General features: G+C 47.1%; 1 protein-coding gene across 1 annotated transcript in view; it reads left to right on the top strand.

Annotated features, from left to right (window-relative positions):
• The window catches only part of LOC110496335 (uncharacterized), a 67,005-nt gene that overhangs the window by 17,557 nt on the left and 23,668 nt on the right, over window positions 1-25,780 (top strand). The window contains exon 1 of the mRNA XM_021572158.3: window positions 1-25,780. This exon is cut by the window's left edge and continues 17,557 nt beyond it; it is cut by the window's right edge and continues 21,299 nt beyond it. Within this exon, the coding sequence (XP_021427833.3) occupies window positions 1-25,780 (25,780 nt within the window).

The raw sequence follows: 25,780 nt of genomic DNA, 5'->3' as shown, positions 1-25,780 counted from the left end.
TACAACTCCAACTGTAGCTTCTTCCACAAGAACAAGTGCAGCCCCTACTGCAACCACAACAGAAGCTTCTTCTACAACAGTTGTAGAAACTACGACGACCACAACAACATCCCCTACGACAACTGCAGCTCCTACTACAACCACCGGAGCTCCTACGGCCACTTCAACAGCAGCAGCTCTTACAACAACAACTGAAGCTGCTTCCACAAGCACTACTGCAGCCCCTACTGCAACCACAACTGAAGCTTCTTCGACAACAACTATAGCACCTACGACAACATCCCCTTCGACAACTGCAGCTCCTACTACAACTGAAGCTGCTTCCACAACCACTACTGCATTACCTACTGCAACCACGACTGAAGCTGCTTCCACAAGCACTACTGCAGCCCTTACTGGAACCACAACTGAAGATTCTTCTAAAACAACTATAGCACCTACGACAACCACAACAATCTCCCCTTCGACAACTGTAGCTCCAACAACGCCAATCACAACCGAAGGTCCTACTACCATTTTAACTCCTACGACAACCACACCTACAGCAACCACAAAAACAACGGTAGCACCTACGACAAAAACAACATCCTTTTCGACAACTGCAGCTCCAACAACTGTAGCTCCTACAACGCCAATCAAAACTGCAGGACCTACTACCATTGTAAGTCCTACGACAAACACAAATGTAGCTCCTACAGCAACCACAACAGCAGCTAGTACAACAAATGTTGATCCAACGATCACTACAACTACAGCAGCACCAACTGTAGGTGCATCCACAACCACTACTGCAGCCCCTATGGCAACAACAACTCTAGCTACAATAGCAAGCACAACAGCAGCTGCTACGACAACCACTGCAGCTTCTATAACATCTACAACAAGCGCAACAGTAACCTCTACGGCAACAACTACAGCTTCTTCTACGACAAAAATTGTAGATCCTGCGACCACCACAAATGATGCAGCTACTACAACAACCACAGCTCCTACAACTCCAACTGTAGCTTCTTCCACAAGAACAAGTGCAGCCCCTACTGCAACCACAACAGAAGCTTCTTCTACAACAGTTGTAGAAACTACGACGACCACAACAACATCCCCTACGACAACTGCAGCTCCTACTACAACCACCGGAGCTCCTACGGCCACTTCAACAGCAGCAGCTCTTACAACAACAACTGAAGCTGCTTCCACAAGCACTACTGCAGCCCCTACTGCAACCACAACTGAAGCTTCTTCGACAACAACTATAGCACCTACGACAACATCCCCTTCGACAACTGCAGCTCCTACTACAACTGAAGCTGCTTCCACAACCACTACTGCATTACCTACTGCAACCACGACTGAAGCTGCTTCCACAAGCACTACTGCAGCCCTTACTGGAACCACAACTGAAGATTCTTCTAAAACAACTATAGCACCTACGACAACCACAACAATCTCCCCTTCGACAACTGTAGCTCCAACAACGCCAATCACAACTGCAGGACCTACTACCATTGTAAGTCCTACGACAAACACAAATGTAGCTCCTACAGCAACCACAACAGCAGCTAGTACAACAAATGTTGATCCAACGATCACTACAACTACAGCAGCACCAACTGTAGGTGCATCCACAACCACTACTGCAGCCCCTATGGCAACAACAACTCTAGCTACAATAGCAAGCACAACAGCAGCTGCTACGACAACCACTGCAGCTTCTATAACATCTACAACAAGCGCAACAGTAACCTCTACGGCAACAACTACAGCTTCTTCTACGACAAAAATTGTAGATCCTGCGACCACCACAAATGATGCAGCTACTACAACAACCACAGCTCCTACAACTCCAACTGTAGCTTCTTCCACAAGAACAAGTGCAGCCCCTACTGCAACCACAACAGAAGCTTCTTCTACAACAGTTGTAGAAACTACGACGACCACAACAACATCCCCTACGACAACTGCAGCTCCTACTACAACCACCGGAGCTCCTACGGCCACTTCAACAGCAGCAGCTCTTACAACAACAACTGAAGCTGCTTCCACAAGCACTACTGCAGCCCCTACTGCAACCACAACTGAAGCTTCTTCGACAACAACTATAGCACCTACGACAACATCCCCTTCGACAACTGCAGCTCCTACTACAACTGAAGCTGCTTCCACAACCACTACTGCATTACCTACTGCAACCACGACTGAAGCTGCTTCCACAAGCACTACTGCAGCCCTTACTGGAACCACAACTGAAGCTTCTTCTAAAACAACTATAGCACCTACGACAACCACAACAATCTCCCCTTCGACAACTGTAGCTCCAACAACGCCAATCACAACCGAAGGTCCTACTACCATTTTAACTCCTACGACAACCACACCTACAGCAACCACAAAAACAACGGTAGCACCTACGACAAAAACAACATCCTTTTCGACAACTGCAGCTCCAACAACTGTAGCTCCTACAACGGCAATCAAAACTGCAGGACCTACTACCATTGTAAGTCCTACGACAAACACAAATGTAGCTCCTACAGCAACCACAACAGCAGCTAGTACAACAAATGTTGATCCAACGATCACTACAACTACAGCAGCACCAACTGTAGGTGCATCCACAACCACTACTGCAGCCCCTATGGCAACAACAACTCTAGCTACAATAGCAAGCACAACAGCAGCTGCTACGACAACCACTGCAGCTTCTATAACATCTACAACAAGCGCAACAGTAACCTCTACGGCAACAACTACAGCTTCTTCTACGACAAAAATTGTAGATCCTGCGACCACCACAAATTATGCAGCTACTACAACAACCACAGCTCCTACAACTCCAACTGTAGCTTCTTCCACAAGAACAAGTGCAGCCCCTACTGCAACCACAACAGAAGCTTCTTCTACAACAGTTGTAGAAACTACGACGACCACAACAACATCCCCTACGACAACTGCAGCTCCTACTACAACCACCGGAGCTCCTACGGCCACTTCAACAGCAGCAGCTCTTACAACAACAACTGAAGCTGCTTCCACAAGCACTACTGCAGCCCCTACTGCAACCACAACTGAAGCTTCTTCGACAACAACTATAGCACCTACGACAACATCCCCTTCGACAACTGCAGCTCCTACTACAACTGAAGCTGCTTCCACAACCACTACTGCATTACCTACTGCAACCACGACTGAAGCTGCTTCCACAAGCACTACTGCAGCCCTTACTGGAACCACAACTGAAGCTTCTTCTAAAACAACTATAGCACCTACGACAACCACAACAATCTCCCCTTCGACAACTGTAGCTCCAACAACGCCAATCACAACCGAAGGTCCTACTACCATTTTAACTCCTACGACAACCACACCTACAGCAACCACAAAAACAACGGTAGCACCTACGACAAAAACAACATCCTTTTCGACAACTGCAGCTCCAACAACTGTAGCTCCTACAACGCCAATCAAAACTGCAGGACCTACTACCATTGTAAGTCCTACGACAAACACAAATGTAGCTCCTACAGCAACCACAACAGCAGCTAGTACAACAAATGTTGATCCAACGATCACTACAACTACAGCAGCACCAACTGTAGGTGCATCCACAACCACTACTGCAGCCCCTATGGCAACAACAACTCTAGCTACAATAGCAAGCACAACAGCAGCTGCTACGACAACCACTGCAGCTTCTATAACATCTACAACAAGCGCAACAGTAACCTCTACGGCAACAACTACAGCTTCTTCTACGACAAAAATTGTAGATCCTGCGACCACCACAAATGATGCAGCTACTACAACAACCACAGCTCCTACAACTCCAACTGTAGCTTCTTCCACAAGAACAAGTGCAGCCCCTACTGCAACCACAACAGAAGCTTCTTCTACAACAGTTGTAGAAACTACGACGACCACAACAACATCCCCTACGACAACTGCAGCTCCTACTACAACCACCGGAGCTCCTACGGCCACTTCAACAGCAGCAGCTCTTACAACAACAACTGAAGCTGCTTCCACAAGCACTACTGCAGCCCCTACTGCAACCACAACTGAAGCTTCTTCGACAACAACTATAGCACCTACGACAACATCCCCTTCGACAACTGCAGCTCCTACTACAACTGAAGCTGCTTCCACAACCACTACTGCATTACCTACTGCAACCACGACTGAAGCTGCTTCCACAAGCACTACTGCAGCCCTTACTGGAACCACAACTGAAGATTCTTCTAAAACAACTATAGCACCTACGACAACCACAACAATCTCCCCTTCGACAACTGTAGCTCCAACAACGCCAATCACAACCGAAGGTCCTACTACCATTTTAACTCCTACGACAACCACACCTACAGCAACCACAAAAACAACGGTAGCACCTACGACAAAAACAACATCCTTTTCGACAACTGCAGCTCCAACAACTGTAGCTCCTACAACGCCAATCAAAACTGCAGGACCTACTACCATTGTAAGTCCTACGACAAACACAAATGTAGCTCCTACAGCAACCACAACAGCAGCTAGTACAACAAATGTTGATCCAACGATCACTACAACTACAGCAGCACCAACTGTAGGTGCATCCACAACCACTACTGCAGCCCCTATGGCAACAACAACTCTAGCTACAATAGCAAGCACAACAGCAGCTGCTACGACAACCACTGCAGCTTCTATAACATCTACAACAAGCGCAACAGTAACCTCTACGGCAACAACTACAGCTTCTTCTACGACAAAAATTGTAGATCCTGCGACCACCACAAATGATGCAGCTACTACAACAACCACAGCTCCTACAACTCCAACTGTAGCTTCTTCCACAAGAACAAGTGCAGCCCCTACTGCAACCACAACAGAAGCTTCTTCTACAACAGTTGTAGAAACTACGACGACCACAACAACATCCCCTACGACAACTGCAGCTCCTACTACAACCACCGGAGCTCCTACGGCCACTTCAACAGCAGCAGCTCTTACAACAACAACTGAAGCTGCTTCCACAAGCACTACTGCAGCCCCTACTGCAACCACAACTGAAGCTTCTTCGACAACAACTATAGCACCTACGACAACATCCCCTTCGACAACTGCAGCTCCTACTACAACTGAAGCTGCTTCCACAACCACTACTGCATTACCTACTGCAACCACGACTGAAGCTGCTTCCACAAGCACTACTGCAGCCCTTACTGGAACCACAACTGAAGATTCTTCTAAAACAACTATAGCACCTACGACAACCACAACAATCTCCCCTTCGACAACTGTAGCTCCAACAACGCCAATCACAACCGAAGGTCCTACTACCATTTTAACTCCTACGACAACCACACCTACAGCAACCACAAAAACAACGGTAGCACCTACGACAAAAACAACATCCTTTTCGACAAATGCAGCTCCAACAACTGTAGCTCCTACAACGCCAATCAAAACTGCAGGACCTACTACCATTGTAAGTCCTACGACAAACACAAATGTAGCTCCTACAGCAACCACAACAGCAGCTAGTACAACAAATGTTGATCCAACGATCACTACAACTACAGCAGCACCAACTGTAGGTGCATCCACAACCACTACTGCAGCCCCTATGGCAACAACAACTCTAGCTACAATAGCAAGCACAACAGCAGCTGCTACGACAACCACTGCAGCTTCTATAACATCTACAACAAGCGCAACAGTAACCTCTACGGCAACAACTACAGCTTCTTCTACGACAAAAATTGTAGATCCTGCGACCACCACAAATGATGCAGCTACTACAACAACCACAGCTCCTACAACTCCAACTGTAGCTTCTTCCACAAGAACAAGTGCAGCCCCTACTGCAACCACAACAGAAGCTTCTTCTACAACAGTTGTAGAAACTACGACGACCACAACAACATCCCCTACGACAACTGCAGCTCCTACTACAACCACCGGAGCTCCTACGGCCACTTCAACAGCAGCAGCTCTTACAACAACAACTGAAGCTGCTTCCACAAGCACTACTGCAGCCCCTACTGCAACCACAACTGAAGCTTCTTCGACAACAACTATAGCACCTACGACAACATCCCCTTCGACAACTGCAGCTCCTACTACAACTGAAGCTGCTTCCACAACCACTACTGCATTACCTACTGCAACCACGACTGAAGCTGCTTCCACAAGCACTACTGCAGCCCTTACTGGAACCACAACTGAAGATTCTTCTAAAACAACTATAGCACCTACGACAACCACAACAATCTCCCCTTCGACAACTGTAGCTCCAACAACGCCAATCACAACTGCAGGACCTACTACCATTGTAAGTCCTACGACAAACACAAATGTAGCTCCTACAGCAACCACAACAGCAGCTAGTACAACAAATGTTGATCCAACGATCACTACAACTACAGCAGCACCAACTGTAGGTGCATCCACAACCACTACTGCAGCCCCTATGGCAACAACAACTCTAGCTACAATAGCAAGCACAACAGCAGCTGCTACGACAACCACTGCAGCTTCTATAACATCTACAACAAGCGCAACAGTAACCTCTACGGCAACAACTACAGCTTCTTCTACGACAAAAATTGTAGATCCTGCGACCACCACAAATGATGCAGCTACTACAACAACCACAGCTCCTACAACTCCAACTGTAGCTTCTTCCACAAGAACAAGTGCAGCCCCTACTGCAACCACAACAGAAGCTTCTTCTACAACAGTTGTAGAAACTACGACGACCACAACAACATCCCCTACGACAACTGCAGCTCCTACTACAACCACCGGAGCTCCTACGGCCACTTCAACAGCAGCAGCTCTTACAACAACAACTGAAGCTGCTTCCACAAGCACTACTGCAGCCCCTACTGCAACCACAACTGAAGCTTCTTCGACAACAACTATAGCACCTACGACAACATCCCCTTCGACAACTGCAGCTCCTACTACAACTGAAGCTGCTTCCACAACCACTACTGCATTACCTACTGCAACCACGACTGAAGCTGCTTCCACAAGCACTACTGCAGCCCTTACTGGAACCACAACTGAAGCTTCTTCTAAAACAACTATAGCACCTACGACAACCACAACAATCTCCCCTTCGACAACTGTAGCTCCAACAACGCCAATCACAACCGAAGGTCCTACTACCATTTTAACTCCTACGACAACCACACCTACAGCAACCACAAAAACAACGGTAGCACCTACGACAAAAACAACATCCTTTTCGACAACTGCAGCTCCAACAACTGTAGCTCCTACAACGCCAATCAAAACTGCAGGACCTACTACCATTGTAAGTCCTACGACAAACACAAATGTAGCTCCTACAGCAACCACAACAGCAGCTAGTACAACAAATGTTGATCCAACGATCACTACAACTACAGCAGCACCAACTGTAGGTGCATCCACAACCACTACTGCAGCCCCTATGGCAACAACAACTCTAGCTACAATAGCAAGCACAACAGCAGCTGCTACGACAACCACTGCAGCTTCTATAACATCTACAACAAGCGCAACAGTAACCTCTACGGCAACAACTACAGCTTCTTCTACGACAAAAATTGTAGATCCTGCGACCACCACAAATGATGCAGCTACTACAACAACCACAGCTCCTACAACTCCAACTGTAGCTTCTTCCACAAGAACAAGTGCAGCCCCTACTGCAACCACAACAGAAGCTTCTTCTACAACAGTTGTAGAAACTACGACGACCACAACAACATCCCCTACGACAACTGCAGCTCCTACTACAACCACCGGAGCTCCTACGGCCACTTCAACAGCAGCAGCTCTTACAACAACAACTGAAGCTGCTTCCACAAGCACTACTGCAGCCCCTACTGCAACCACAACTGAAGCTTCTTCGACAACAACTATAGCACCTACGACAACATCCCCTTCGACAACTGCAGCTCCTACTACAACTGAAGCTGCTTCCACAACCACTACTGCATTACCTACTGCAACCACGACTGAAGCTGCTTCCACAAGCACTACTGCAGCCCTTACTGGAACCACAACTGAAGATTCTTCTAAAACAACTATAGCACCTACGACAACCACAACAATCTCCCCTTCGACAACTGTAGCTCCAACAACGCCAATCACAACCGAAGGTCCTACTACCATTTTAACTCCTACGACAACCACACCTACAGCAACCACAAAAACAACGGTAGCACCTACGACAAAAACAACATCCTTTTCGACAACTGCAGCTCCAACAACTGTAGCTCCTACAACGCCAATCAAAACTGCAGGACCTACTACCATTGTAAGTCCTACGACAAACACAAATGTAGCTCCTACAGCAACCACAACAGCAGCTAGTACAACAAATGTTGATCCAACGATCACTACAACTACAGCAGCACCAACTGTAGGTGCATCCACAACCACTACTGCAGCCCCTATGGCAACAACAACTCTAGCTACAATAGCAAGCACAACAGCAGCTGCTACGACAACCACTGCAGCTTCTATAACATCTACAACAAGCGCAACAGTAACCTCTACGGCAACAACTACAGCTTCTTCTACGACAAAAATTGTAGATCCTGCGACCACCACAAATGATGCAGCTACTACAACAACCACAGCTCCTACAACTCCAACTGTAGCTTCTTCCACAAGAACAAGTGCAGCCCCTACTGCAACCACAACAGAAGCTTCTTCTACAACAGTTGTAGAAACTACGACGACCACAACAACATCCCCTACGACAACTGCAGCTCCTACTACAACCACCGGAGCTCCTACGGCCACTTCAACAGCAGCAGCTCTTACAACAACAACTGAAGCTGCTTCCACAAGCACTACTGCAGCCCCTACTGCAACCACAACTGAAGCTTCTTCGACAACAACTATAGCACCTACGACAACATCCCCTTCGACAACTGCAGCTCCTACTACAACTGAAGCTGCTTCCACAACCACTACTGCATTACCTACTGCAACCACGACTGAAGCTGCTTCCACAAGCACTACTGCAGCCCTTACTGGAACCACAACTGAAGATTCTTCTAAAACAACTATAGCACCTACGACAACCACAACAATCTCCCCTTCGACAACTGTAGCTCCAACAACGCCAATCACAACCGAAGGTCCTACTACCATTTTAACTCCTACGACAACCACACCTACAGCAACCACAAAAACAACGGTAGCACCTACGACAAAAACAACATCCTTTTCGACAACTGCAGCTCCAACAACTGTAGCTCCTACAACGCCAATCAAAACTGCAGGACCTACTACCATTGTAAGTCCTACGACAAACACAAATGTAGCTCCTACAGCAACCACAACAGCAGCTAGTACAACAAATGTTGATCCAACGATCACTACAACTACAGCAGCACCAACTGTAGGTGCATCCACAACCACTACTGCAGCCCCTATGGCAACAACAACTCTAGCTACAATAGCAAGCACAACAGCAGCTGCTACGACAACCACTGCAGCTTCTATAACATCTACAACAAGCGCAACAGTAACCTCTACGGCAACAACTACAGCTTCTTCTACGACAAAAATTGTAGATCCTGCGACCACCACAAATGATGCAGCTACTACAACAACCACAGCTCCTACAACTCCAACTGTAGCTTCTTCCACAAGAACAAGTGCAGCCCCTACTGCAACCACAACAGAAGCTTCTTCTACAACAGTTGTAGAAACTACGACGACCACAACAACATCCCCTACGACAACTGCAGCTCCTACTACAACCACCGGAGCTCCTACGGCCACTTCAACAGCAGCAGCTCTTACAACAACAACTGAAGCTGCTTCCACAAGCACTACTGCAGCCCCTACTGCAACCACAACTGAAGCTTCTTCGACAACAACTATAGCACCTACGACAACATCCCCTTCGACAACTGCAGCTCCTACTACAACTGAAGCTGCTTCCACAACCACTACTGCATTACCTACTGCAACCACGACTGAAGCTGCTTCCACAAGCACTACTGCAGCCCTTACTGGAACCACAACTGAAGATTCTTCTAAAACAACTATAGCACCTACGACAACCACAACAATCTCCCCTTCGACAACTGTAGCTCCAACAACGCCAATCACAACCGAAGGTCCTACTACCATTTTAACTCCTACGACAGCCACAAATGTAGCTCCTACAGCAACCACAACAGCAGCTAGTACAACAAATGTTGATCCAACGATCACTACAACTACAGCAGCACCAACTGTAGGTGCATCCACAACCACTACTGCAGCCCCTATGGCAACAACAACTCTAGCTACAATAGCAAGCACAACAGCAGCTGCTACGACAACCACTGCAGCTTCTATAACATCTACAACAAGCGCAACAGTAACCCCTACGGCAACAACTACAGCTTCTTCTACGACAAAAATTGTAGATCCTGCGACCACCACAAATGATGCAGCTACTACAACAAACACAGCTCCTACAACTCCAACTGTAGCTTCTTCCACAAGGACAAGTGCAGCCCCTACTGCAACCACAACAGAAGCTTCTTCTACAACAGTTGTAGAAACTACGACGGCCACAACAACATACCCTACGACAACTGCAGCTCCTACTACAACCACCGGAGCTCCTAAGGCCACTTCAACAGCAGCAGCTCTTACAACAACAACTGAAGCTGCTTCCACAAGCACTACTGCAGCCCCTACTGCAACCACAACTGAAGCTTCTTCGACAACAACTATAGCACCTACGACAACATCCCCTTCGACAACTGCAGCTCCTACTACAACTGAAGCTGCTTCCACAACCACTACTGCATTACCTACTGCAACCACGACTGAAGCTGCTTCCACAAGCACTACTGCAGCCCTTACTGGAACCACAACTGAAGCTTCTTCTAAAACAACTATAGCACCTACGACAACCACAACAATCTCCCCTTCGACAACTGTAGCTCCAACAACGCCAATCACAACCGAAGGTCCTACTACCATTTTAACTCCTACGACAACCACACCTACAGCAACCACAAAAACAACGGTAGCACCTACGACAAAAACAACATCCTTTTCGACAACTGCAGCTCCATCAACTGTAGCTCCTACAACGCCAATCAAAACTGCAGGACCTACTACCATTGTAAGTCCTACGACAAACACAAATGTAGCTCCTACAGCAACCACAACAGCAGCTAGTACAACAAATGTTGATCCAACGATCACTACAACTACAGCAGCACCAACTGTAGGTGCATCCACAACCACTACTGCAGCCCCTATGGCAACAACAACTCTAGCTACAATAGCAAGCACAACAGCAGCTGCTACGACAACCACTGCAGCTTCTATAACATCTACAACAAGCACAACAGTAACCTCTACGGCAACAACTACAGCTTCTTCTACGACAAAAATTGTAGATCCTGCGACCACCACAAATGATGCAGCTACTACAACAACCACAGCTCCTACAACTCCAACTGTAGCTTCTTCCACAAGAACAAGTGCAGCCCCTACTGCAACCACAACAGAAGCTTCTTCTACAACAGTTGTAGAAACTACGACGACCACAACAACATCCCCTACGACAACTGCAGCTCCTACTACAACCACCGGAGCTCCTACGGCCACTTCAACAGCAGCAGCTCTTACAACAACAACTGAAGCTGCTTCCACAAGCACTACTGCAGCCCCTACTGCAACCACAACTGAAGCTTCTTCGACAACAACTATAGCACCTACGACAACATCCCCTTCGACAACTGCAGCTCCTACTACAACTGAAGCTGCTTCCACAACCACTACTGCATTACCTACTGCAACCACGACTGAAGCTGCTTCCACAAGCACTACTGCAGCCCTTACTGGAACCACAACTGAAGATTCTTCTAAAACAACTATAGCACCTACGACAACCACAACAATCTCCCCTTCGACAACTGTAGCTCCAACAACGCCAATCACAACCGAAGGTCCTACTACCATTTTAACTCCTACGACAGCCACAAATGTAGCTCCTACAGCAACCACAACAGCAGCTAGTACAACAAATGTTGATCCAACGATCACTACAACTACAGCAGCACCAACTGTAGGTGCATCCACAACCACTACTGCAGCCCCTATGGCAACAACAACTCTAGCTACAATAGCAAGCACAACAGCAGCTGCTACGACAACCACTGCAGCTTCTATAACATCTACAACAAGCGCAACAGTAACCCCTACGGCAACAACTACAGCTTCTTCTACGACAAAAATTGTAGATCCTGCGACCACCACAAATGATGCAGCTACTACAACAACCACAGCTCCTACAACTCCAACTGTAGCTTCTTCCACAAGGACAAGTGCAGCCCCTACTGCAACCACAACAGAAGCTTCTTCTACAACAGTTGTAGAAACTACGACGGCCACAACAACATACCCTACGACAACTGCAGCTCCTACTACAACCACCGGAGCTCCTAAGGCCACTTCAACAGCAGCAGCTCTTACAACAACAACTGAAGCTGCTTCCACAAGCACTACTGCAGCCCCTACTGCAACCACAACTGAAGCTTCTTCGACAACAACTATAGCACCTACGACAACATCCCCTTCGACAACTGCAGCTCCTACTACAACTGTAGCTGCTTCCACAACCACTACTGCATTACCTACTACAACCACGACTGCAGCTTCTTCCACAACCACTACTGCAGCCTTTACTGCAACCACAGCTGAAGCTTCTTCTACAACAACTACTGCAGCCCTTACTGGAACCACAACTGAAGCTTCTTCTAAAACAACTATAGCACCTATGACAACATCCCCTTTGACAACTGCGGCTCCTACAGCAACAACTGAAGCTGCTTCCACAAGCACTACTTCAGCCCCTACTGCAACCACAGCTGAAGCTTCTTCTACAACAACTACTGCAGCCCTTACTGGAACCACAACTGAAGCTTCTTCTAAAACAACTATAGCACCTACGACAACCACAACAATCTCCACTTCGACAACTGTAGCTCCAACAATGCCAATCACAACCGAAGGTCCTACTACCATTTTAACTCCTACGACAACCACAAATGTAGCTCCTACAGCAACCACAACAGCAGCTAGTACAACAAATGTTGCTCCAACGATCACTACAACTACAGCAGCACCAACTGTAGGTGCATCCACAACCACTACTGCAGCCCCTATGGCAACAACAACTCTAGCTACAATAGCAAGCACAACAGCAGCTGCTACGACAACCACTGCAGCTTCTATAACATCTACAACAAGCGCAACAGTAACCTCTACGGCAACAACTACAGCTTCTTCTACGACAAAAATTGTAGATCCTGCGACCACCACAAATGATGCAGCTACTACAACAACCACAGCTCCTACAACTCCAACTGTAGCTTCTTCCGCAAGTACAAGTGCAGCCCCTACTGCAACCACAACAGAAGCTTATTCTACAACAACTGTAGAAACTACAACTACCTCAACAACATCCCCTACGACAACTGCAGCTCCTACTACAACCACCGGAGCACCTACGGCCACTTTAACAGCAGCAGCTCTTACAACAACAACTGAAGCTGCTTCCACAAGCACTATTGCAGCCCCTACTGCAACCACAACTGAAGCTTCTTCTACAACAACGAACACTACAACTGCAGCAGCTCAAACAACACCAACTGTAGCTGCATCTACAACCACTATTGCAGCCCCTATGGCAACAAGAACTCTAGCTCATACAACAACAACTGAAGCTGCAATAGCAAGCACAACAGAAGCTGCTACGAAAACCACTGCAGCTATTATAACATCTACAACTACAGCTTCTACTACGACAAAAATTGTAGATCCTGCGACCACCACAAATGATGCAGCTACTACGACAACCACAGCTACTCCAACTGTAGCTTCTTCCACAAGAACAAGTGCAACCCCTACTGCAACCACAACAGAAGCTTATTCTACAACAACTGTAGAAACTACAACTACCTCAACAACATCCCCTACGACAACTGCAGCTCCTACTACAACCACCGGAGCACCTACGGCCACTTTAACAGCAGCAGCTCTTACAACAACAACTGAAGCTGCTTCCACAAGCACTATTGCAGCCCCTACTGCAACCACAACTGAAGCTTCTTCTACAACAACTATAGCACCTACGACAACATCCCCTTCAACAACTGCAGCTCCTACTACAACAACTGTAGCTGCTTCCACAACCACTACTGCATTACCTATTGCAACCACGACTGCAGCTTCTGCCACAACCACTACTGAGGCCCTTACTGCAACCACAACTGAACCTTCTTCTACAACAACTACTGAAGCCCTTACTGGAACCACAACTGAAGCTTCTTCTAAAACAACTATAGCACCTATGACAACATCCTCTACGACAACTGCGGCTCCTACAACAACAACTGAAGCTGCTTCCACAAGCACTACTTCAGCCCCTACTGCAACCACAGCTGAAGCTTCTTCTACAACAACTACTGCAGCCCTTACTGGAACCACAACTGAAGCTTCTTCTAAAACAACTATAGCACCTACGACAACCACAACAATCTCCCCTTCGACAACTGTAGCTCCAACAACGGCAATCACAACCGAAAGACCTACTACCATTTTAACTCCTACGACAACCACAACTGCAGCTCCTACTAAAACCACCGGAGCTCCTACGGCCAATACAACAGCAGCAGCTCTTACAACAACAACTGAAGCTGCTTCCACAAGCACTACTGCAGTCCCTACTGCAACCACAACTGAAGCTTCTTCTACAACAACTATAGCAACTACGACAACATCCCCTTCGACAACTGCAACTCTTACTACAACAACTGAAGCTGCTTCCACAACCACTACTGCATTACCTACTGCAACCACGACTGAAGCTTCTTCCACAACCACTACTGCAGACCTTACTGGAACCACAACTGAAGCTTCTTCTAAAACAACTATAGCACCTACGACAACCACAACAATCTCCCCTTCGACAACTGTAGCTCCAACAACGCCAATCACAACTGAAAGTCCTACTACCATTTTAACTCCTACGACAACCACAAATGTAGCTCCTACAGCAACCACAACAGCAGCTAGTACAACAAATGTTGCTCCAACGATCACTACAACTACAGCAGCACCAACTGTAGGTACATCCACAACCACTACTGCAGCCCCTATGGCAACAACAACTCTAGCTACAATAGCAAGCACAACAGCAGCTGCTACGACAACCACTGCAGCTTCTATAACATCTACAACAAGCGCAACAGTAACCCCTACGGCAACAACTACAGCTTCTTCTACTACAAAAATTGTAGATCCTGCGACCACCACAAATGATGCAGCTACTACAACAACCACAGCTCCTACAACTCCAACTGTAGCTTCTTCCACAAGTACAAGTGCAGCCCATACTGCAAGCACAACAGAAGCTTCTTCTACAACAGTTGTAGAAACTACGACGACCACAAAAACATCCCCTACGACAACTGCAGCTCCTACTACAACCACCGGAGCTCCTACGGCCACTTCAACAGCAGCAGCTCTTACAACAACAACTGAAGCTGCTTCCACAAGCACAAGCACTAATGCAGCCCCTACTGCAACCACAACTGAAGCTTCTTCGACAACAACTATAGCACCTACGACAACATCCCCTTCGACAACTGCAGCTCCTACTACAACTGTAGCTGCTTCCACAACCACTACTGCATTACCTACTGCAACCACGACTACAGCTTCTTCCACAACCACTACTGCAGGCCTTACTGCAACCACAGCTGAAGCTTCTTCCACAACCACTACTGCAGGCCTTACTGCAACCACAACTGAAGCTTCTTCTAAAACAACTATAGCACCTACGACAACCACAACAATCTCCCCTTCGACAACTGTAGCTCCAACAACGCCAATCACAACCGAAGGTCCTACTACCATTTTAACTCCTACGACAGCCACAACTGTAGCACCTACGACAACCACAACAACATCATTTTCGACAACTGCAGCTCCAACAACTGTAGCTCCTACAACGCCAATCGAAACTGCAGGACCTACTACCATTGTAAGTCCTACGACAAACACAAATGTAGCTCCTACAGCAACCACAACAGCAGCTAGTACAACAACTGGAGAACCAACGACCACTACAACTGCAGCAGCTCAAACAACACCAACTGTAGCTGCATCCACAACCACTATTGCAGCCCCTATGGCAACAACAACTCTAGCTCATACAACAACAACTGAAGCTGCAATAGCAAGCACAACAGAAGCTGCTACGAAAACCACTGCAGCTATTATAACATCTACAACTACAGCTTCTACTACGACAAAAATTGTAGATCCTGCGACCACCACAAATGATGCAGCTACTACGACAACCACAGCTACTCCAACTGTAGCTTCTTCCACAAGAACAAGTGCAACCCCTACTGCAACCACAACAGAAGCTTATTCTACAACAACTGTAGAAACTACAACTACCACAACAACATCCCCTACGACAACTGCAGCTCCTACTACAACCACCGGAGCACCTACGGCCACTTCAACAGCAGCAGCTCTTACAACAACAACTGAAGCTGCTTCCACAAGCACTACTGCAGCCCCTACTGCAACCACAACTGAAGCTTCTTCTACAACAACTATAGCACCTACGACAACATCCACTTCAACAACTGCAGCTCCTACTACAACAACTGTAGCTGCTTCCACAACCACTACTGCATTACCTATTGCAACCACGACTGCAGCTTCTTCCACAACCACTACTGAGGCCCTTACTGCAACCACAACTAAACCTTCTTCTACAACAACTACTGCAGCCCTTACTGGAACCACAACTGAAGCTTCTTCTAAAACAACTATAGCACCTACGACAACATCCCCTTTGACAACTGCGGCTCCTACAACAACAACTGAAGCTGCTTCCACAAGCACTACTTCAGCCCCTACTGCAACCACAGCTGAAGCTTCTTCTACAACAACTACTGCAGCCCTTACAGGAACCACAACTGAAGCTTCTTCTAAAACAACTATAGCACCTACGACAACCACAACAATCTCCACTTCGACAACTGTAGCTCCAACAATGCCAATCACAACCGAAGGTCCTACTACCATTTTAACTCCTACGACAACCACAAATGTAGCTCCTACAGCAACCACAACAGCAGCTAGTACAACAAATGTTGCTCCAACGATCACTACAACTACAGCAGCACCAACTGTAGGTGCATCCACAACCACTACTGCAGCCCCTATGGCAACAACAACTCTAGCTACAATAGCAAGCACAACAGCAGCTGCTACGACAACCACTGCAGCTTCTATATCATCTACAACAAGCGCAACAGTAACCTCTACGGCAACAACTACAGCTTCTTCTACGACAAAAATTGTAGATCCTGCGACCACCACAAATGATGCAGCTACTACAACAACCACAGCTCCTACAACTCCAACTGTAGCTTCTTCCGCAAGTACAAGTGCAGCCACTACTGCAACCACAACAGAAGCTTCTTCTACAACAGTTGTAGAAACTACGATGACCACAAAAACATCCCCTACGACAACTGCAGCTCCTACTACAACCACCGGAGCTCCTACGGCCACTTCAACAGCAGCAGCTCTTACAACAACAACTGAAGCTGCTTCCACAAGCACAAGCACTACTGCAGCCCCTACTGCAACCACAACTGAAGCTTCTTCGACAACAACTATAGCACCTACGACAACATCCCCTTCGACAACTGCAGCTCCTACTACAACTGTTGCTGCTTCCACAACCATTACTGCATTACCTATTACAACCACGACTGCAGCTTCTTCCACAACCACTACTGCAGCCCTTACTGCAACCACAGCTGAAGCTTCTTCTACAACAACTACTGCAGCCCTTACTGGAACCACAACTGAAGCTTCTTCTAAAACAACTATAGCAGCCACGACAACATCCCCTACGACAACTGCGGCTCCTACAACAACAACTGAAGCTGCTTCCACAAGCACTACTTCAGCCCCTAGTGCAACCACAGCTGAAGCTTCTTCTACAACAACTACTGCAGCCCTTACTGGAACCACAACTGAAGCTTCTTCTAAAACAACTATAGCACCTACGACAACCACAACAATCTCCCCTTCGACAACTGTAGCTCCAACAACGGCAATAACAACCGAAGGTCCTACTACCATTTTAACTCCTACGACAACCACATCTGCAGCTCCAACTACAACCACCGGAGCTCCTACGGCCACTACAACAGCAGCAGCTCTTACAACAACAACTGAAGCTGCTTCCACAAGCACTACTGCAGCCCCTACTGCAACCACAACTGAAGCTTCTTCTACAACAACTATAGCAACTACGACAACATCCCTTTCGACAACTGCAACTCTTACTACAACAACTGAAGCTGCTTCCACAACCACTACTGCATTACCTACTGCAACCACGGCTGAAGCTTCTTCCACAACCACTACTGCAGACCTTACTGGAACCACAACTGAAGCTTCTTCTAAAACAACTATAGCACCTACGACAACCACAACAATCTCCCCTTCGACAACTGTAGCTCCAACAACGCCAATCACAACCGAAGGTCCTACTACCATTTTAACTCCTACGACAGCCACAAATGTAGCTCCTACAGAAACCACAACAGTAGCTAGTACAACAAATGTTGATCCAACGATCACTACAACTACAGCAGCAACTCTAGCTACAATAGCAAGCACAACAGCAGCTGCTACGACAACCACTGCAGCTTCTATAACATCTACAACAAGCGCAACAGTAACCCCTACGGCAACAACTACAGCTTCTTCTACGACAAAAATTGTAGATCCTGCGACCACCACAAATGATGCAGCTACTACAACAACCACAGCTCCTACAACTCCAACTGTAGCTTCTTCCACAAGGACAAGTGCAGCCCCTACTGCAACCACAACAGAAGCTTCTTCTACAACAGTTGTAGAAACTACGACGACCACAACAACATCCCCTACGACAACTGCAGCTCCTACTACAACCACCGGAGCACCTACGGCCACTTCAACAGCAGCAGCTCTTACAACAACAACTGAAGCTGCTTCCACAAGCACTACTGCAGCCCCTACTGCAACCACAACTGAAGCTTCTTCGACAACAACTATAGCACCTACGACAACATCCCCTTCGACAACTGCAGCTCCTACTACAACTGAAGCTGCTTCCACAACCACTACTGCATTACCTACTACAACCACGACTGCAGCTTCTTCCACAACCACTACTGCAGCCCTTACTGCAACCACAGCTGAAGCTTCTTCTACAACAACTACTGCAGCCCTTACTGGAACCACAACTGAAGCTTCTTCTAAAACAACTATAGCACCTATGACAACATCCCCTTTGACAACTGCGGCTCCTACAACAACAACTGAAGCTGCTTCCACAAGCACTACTTCAGCCCCTACTGCAACCACAGCTGAAGCTTCTTCTACAACAACTACTGCAGCCCTTACTGGAACCACAACTGAAGCTTCTTCTACAACAACGATATCACCTACGACAACCACAACAATCTCCCCTTCGACAACTGTAGCTCCTACAACGCCAATTACAACCGAAGGTCCTACTACCATTTTAACTCCTACGACAGCCACAAATGTATCTCCTACAGCAACCACAACAGCAGCTAGTACAACAAATGTTGATCCAACGATCACTACAACTACAGCAGCACCAACTGTAGCTGCATCCACAACCACTACTGCAGCCCCTATGGCAACAACAACTCTAGCTACAATAGCAAGCACAACAGCAGCTGCTACGACAACCACTGCAGCTTCTATAACATCTACAACAAGCGCAACAGTAACCCCTACGGCAACAACTACAGCTTCTTCTACGACAAAAATTGTAGATCCTGCGACCACCACAAATGATGCAGCTACTACAACAACCACAGCTCCTACAACTCCAACTGTAGCTTCTTCCACAAGGACAAGTGCAGCCCCTACTGCAACCACAACAGAAGCTTCTTCTACAACAGCTGTAGAAACTACGACGACCACAACAACATCCCCTACGACAACTGCAGCTCCTACTACAACCACCGGAGCTCCTACGGCCACTTCAACAGCAGCAGCTCTTACAACAACAACTGAAGCTGCTTCCACAAGCACTACTGCAGCCCCTACTGCAACCACAACTGAAGCTTCTTCGACAACAACTATAGCACCTACGACAACATCCCCTTCGACAACTGCAGCTCCTACTACAACTGTAGCTGCTTCCACAACCACTACTGCATTACCTACTGCAAGCACGACTGCAGCTTCTTCCACAACCACTACTGCAGCCCTTACTGGAACCACAACTGAAGCTTCTTCTAAAACAACTATAGCATCTATGACAACATCCCCTTTGACAACTGCGGCTCCTACAACAACAACTGAAGCTGCTTCCACAAGCACTACTTCAGCCCCTACTGCAACCACAGCTGAAGCTTCTTCTACAACAACTACTGCAGCCCTTACTGGAACCACAACTGAAGCTTCTTCTACAACAACAATATCACCTACGACAACCACAACAATCTCCCCTTCGACAACTGTAGCTCCAACAACAACTGAAGATCCTACTACCATTTTAACTTCTACAACAACAACAACTGTAGCACCTACGACAACCACAACAACATCATTTTCGACAACTGCAGCTCCAACAACTGTAGCTCCTACAGCAACCACAACAGCAACTAGTACAACAACTGGAGCTCCAACGACCACTACAACTGCAGCAGCTCAAACAACACCAACTGTAGCTGCATCTACAACCACTATTGCAGCCCCTATGGCAACAACAACTCTAGCTCATACAACAACAACTGAAGCTGCAATAGCAAGCACAACAGAAGCTGCTACGAAAACCACTGCAGCTATTATAACATCTACAACTACAGCTTCTACTACGACAAAAAATTTAGATCCTGCGACCACCACAAATGATGCAGCTACTACGACAACCACAGCTACTCCAACTGTAGCTTCTTCCACAAGAACAAGTGCAACCCCTACTGCAACCACAACAGAAGCTTATTCTACAACAACTGTAGAAACTACAACTACCTCAACAACATCCCCTACGACAACTGCAGCTCCTACTACAACCACCGGAGCACCTACGGCCACTTCAACAGCAGCAGCTCTTACAACAACAACTGAAGCTGCTTCCACAAGCACTACTGCAGCCCCTACTGCAACCACAACTGAAGCTTCTTCTACAACAACTATAGCACCTACGACAACATCCTCTACGACAACTGCGGCTCCTACAACAACAACTGAAGCTGCTTCCACAAGCACTACTTCAGCCCCTACTGCAACCACAGCTGAAGCTTCTTCTACAACAACTACTGCAGCCCTTACTGGAACCAAAACTGAAGCTTCTTCTAAAACAACTATAGCACCTACGACAACCACAACAATCTCCCCTTCGACAACTGTAGCTCCAACAACGGCAATCACAACCGAAGGTCCTACTACCATTTTAACTCCTACGACAACCACAACTGCAGCTCCATCTACAACCACCGGAGCTCCTACGGCCACTACAACAGCAGCAGCTCTTACAACAACAACTGAAGCTGCTTCCACAAGCACTACTGCAGCCCCTACTGCAACCACAACTGAAGCTTCTTCTACAACAACTATAGCACCTACGACAACATCCACTTCAACAACTGCAGCTCCTACTACAACAACTGTAGCTGCTTCCACAACCACTACTGCATTACCTATTGCAACCACGACTGCAGCTTCTTCCACAACCACTACTGAGGCCCTTACTGCAACCACAACTGAACCTTCTTCTACAACAACTACTGCAGCCCTTACTGGAACCACAACTGAAGCTTCTTCTAAAACAACTATAGCACCTACGACAACATCCCCTTTGACAACTGCGGCTCCTACAACAACAACTGAAGCTGCTTCCACAAGCACTACTTCAGCCCCTACTGCAACCACAGCTGAAGCTTCTTCTACAACAACTACTGCAGCCCTTACTGGAACCACAACTGAAGCTTCTTCTAAAACAACTATAGCACCTACGACAACCACAACAATCTCCACTTCGACAACTGTAGCTCCAACAATGCCAATCACAACCGAAGGTCCTACTACCATTTTAACTCCTACGACAACCACAAATGTAGCTCCTACAGCAACCACAACAGCAGCTAGTACAACAAATGTTGCTCCAACGATCACTACAACTACAGCAGCACCAACTGTAGGTGCATCCACAACCACTACTGCAGCTCCTATGGCAACAACAACTCTAGCTACAATAGCAAGCACAACAGCAGCTGCTACGACAACCACTGCAGCTTCTATAACATCTACAACAAGCGAAACAGTAACCCCTACGGCAACAACTACAGCTTCTTCTACGACAAAAATTGTAGATCCTGCGACCACCACAAATGATGCAGCTACTACAACAACCACAGCTCCTACAACTCCAACTGTAGCTTCTTCCGCAAGTACAAGTGCAGCCCCTACTGCAACCACAACAGAAGCTTCTTCTACAACAGTTGTAGAAACTACGACGACCACAAAAACATCCCCTACGACAACTGCAGCTCCTACTACAACCACCGGAGCTCCTACGGCTACTTCAACAGCAGCAGCCCTTACAACAACAACTGAAGCTGCTTCCACAAGCACAAGCACTACTGCAGCCCCTACTGCAACCACAACTGAAGCTTCTTCGACAACAACTATAGCACCTACGACAACATCCCCTTCGACAACTGCAGCTCCTACTACAACTGTAGCTGCTTCCACAACCACTACTGCATTACCTACTGCAACCACGACTACAGCTTCTTCCACAACCACTACTGCAGGCCTTACTGCAACCACAGCTGAAGCTTCTTCTACAGCAACTACTGCAGCCCTTACTGGAACCACAACTGAAGCTTCTTCTACAACAACGATATCACCTACGACAACCACAACAATCTCCCCTTCGACAACTGTAGCTCCAACAACAACTGAAGATCCTACTACCATTTTAACTTCTACAACAACAACAACTGTAGCACCTACGACAACCACAACAACATCATTTTCGACAACTGCAGCTCCAACAACTGTAGCTCCTACAACGGCAATCGAAACTGCAGGACCTACTACCATTGTAAGTCCTACGACAAACACAAATGTAGCTCCTACAGCAACCACAACAGCAACTAGTACAACAACTGGAGCTCCAACGACCACTACAACTGCAGCAGCTCAAACAACACCAACTGTAGCTGCATCCACAACCACTATTGCAACCCCTATGGCAACAACAAGTCTAGCTCATACAACAACAACTGAAGCTGCAATAGCAAGCACAACAGAAGCTGCTACGAAAACCACTGCAGCTATTATAACATCTACAACTACAGCTTCTACTATGACAAAAATTGTAGATCCTGCGACCACCACAAATGATGCAGCTACTACGACAACCACAGCTACTCCAACTGTAGCTTCTTCCACAAGAACAAGTGCAACCCCTACTGCAACCACAACAGAAGCTTATTCTACAACAACTGTAGAAACTACAACTACCACAACAACATCCCCTACGACAACTGCAGCTCCTACTACAACCACCGGAGCACCTACGGCCACTTCAACAGCAGCAGCTCTTACAACAACAACTGAAGCTGCTTCCACAAGCACTACTGCAGCCCCTACTGCAACCACAACTGAAGCTTCTTCTACAACAACTATAGCACCTATGACAACATCCACTTCAACAACTGCAGCTCCTACTACAACAACTGTAGCTGCTTCCACAACCACTACTGCATTACCTATTGCAACCACGACTGCAGCTTCTTCCACAACCACTACTGAGGCCCTTACTGCAACCACAACTGAACCTTCTTCTACAACAACTACTGCAGCCCTTACTGGAACCACAACTGAAGATTCTTCTAAAACAACTATAGCACCTACGACAACATCCCCTTTGACAACTGCGGCTCCTACAACAACAACTGAAGCTGCTTCCACAAGCACTACTTCAGCCCCTACTGCAACCACAGCTGAAGCTTCTTCTACAACAACTACTGCAGCCCTTACTGGAACCACAACTGAAGCTTCTTCTAAAACAACTATAGCACCTACGACAACCACAACAATCTCCACTTCGACAACTGTAGCTCCAACAATGCCAATCACAACCGAAGGTCCTACTACCATTTTAACTCCTACGACAACCACAAATGTAGCTCCTACAGCAACCACAACAGCAGCTAGTACAACAAATGTTGCTCCAACGATCACTACAACTACAGCAGCACCAACTGTAGGTGCATCCACAACCACTACTGCAGCTCCTATGGCAACAACAACTCTAGCTACAATAGCAAGCACAACAGCAGCTGCTACGACAACCACTGCAGCTTCTATAACATCTACAACAAGCGAAACAGTAACCCCTACGGCAACAACTACAGCTTCTTCTACGACAAAAATTGTAGATCCTGCGACCACCACAAATGATGCAGCTACTACAACAACCACAGCTCCTACAACTCCAACTGTAGCTTCTTCCGCAAGTACAAGTGCAGCCCCTACTGCAACCACAACAGAAGCTTCTTCTACAACAGTTGTAGAAACTACGACGACCACAAAAACATCCCCTACGACAACTGCAGCTCCTACTACAACCACCGGAGCTCCTACGGCTACTTCAACAGCAGCAGCCCTTACAACAACAACTGAAGCTGCTTCCACAAGCACAAGCACTACTGCAGCCCCTACTGCAACCACAACTGAAGCTTCTTCGACAACAACTATAGCACCTACGACAACATCCCCTTCGACAACTGCAGCTCCTACTACAACTGTAGCTGCTTCCACAACCACTACTGCATTACCTACTGCAACCACGACTACAGCTTCTTCCACAACCACTACTGCAGGCCTTACTGCAACCACAGCTGAAGCTTCTTCTACAGCAACTACTGCAGCCCTTACTGGAACCACAACTGAAGCTTCTTCTACAACAACGATATCACCTACGACAACCACAACAATCTCCCCTTCGACAACTGTAGCTCCAACAACAACTGAAGATCCTACTACCATTTTAACTTCTACAACAACAACAACTGTAGCACCTACGACAACCACAACAACATCATTTTCGACAACTGCAGCTCCAACAACTGTAGCTCCTACAACGGCAATCGAAACTGCAGGACCTACTACCATTGTAAGTCCTACGACAAACACAAATGTAGCTCCTACAGCAACCACAACAGCAACTAGTACAACAACTGGAGCTCCAACGACCACTACAACTGCAGCAGCTCAAACAACACCAACTGTAGCTGCATCCACAACCACTATTGCAACCCCTATGGCAACAACAAGTCTAGCTCATACAACAACAACTGAAGCTGCAATAGCAAGCACAACAGAAGCTGCTACGAAAACCACTGCAGCTATTATAACATCTACAACTACAGCTTCTACTATGACAAAAATTGTAGATCCTGCGACCACCACAAATGATGCAGCTACTACGACAACCACAGCTACTCCAACTGTAGCTTCTTCCACAAGAACAAGTGCAACCCCTACTGCAACCACAACAGAAGCTTATTCTACAACAACTGTAGAAACTACAACTACCACAACAACATCCCCTACGACAACTGCAGCTCCTACTACAACCACCGGAGCACCTACGGCCACTTCAACAGCAGCAGCTCTTACAACAACAACTGAA

Source organism: Oncorhynchus mykiss, chromosome 18 (assembly GCF_057628025.1).
Source record: "Oncorhynchus mykiss isolate SJ-2025 chromosome 18, ASM5762802v1, whole genome shotgun sequence".
Lineage (NCBI taxonomy): Eukaryota > Metazoa > Chordata > Actinopteri > Salmoniformes > Salmonidae > Oncorhynchus > Oncorhynchus mykiss.
The sequence above is the reverse complement of the archived record's forward strand: the minus strand, read 5'-3'. Positions and strand labels throughout refer to the sequence as shown.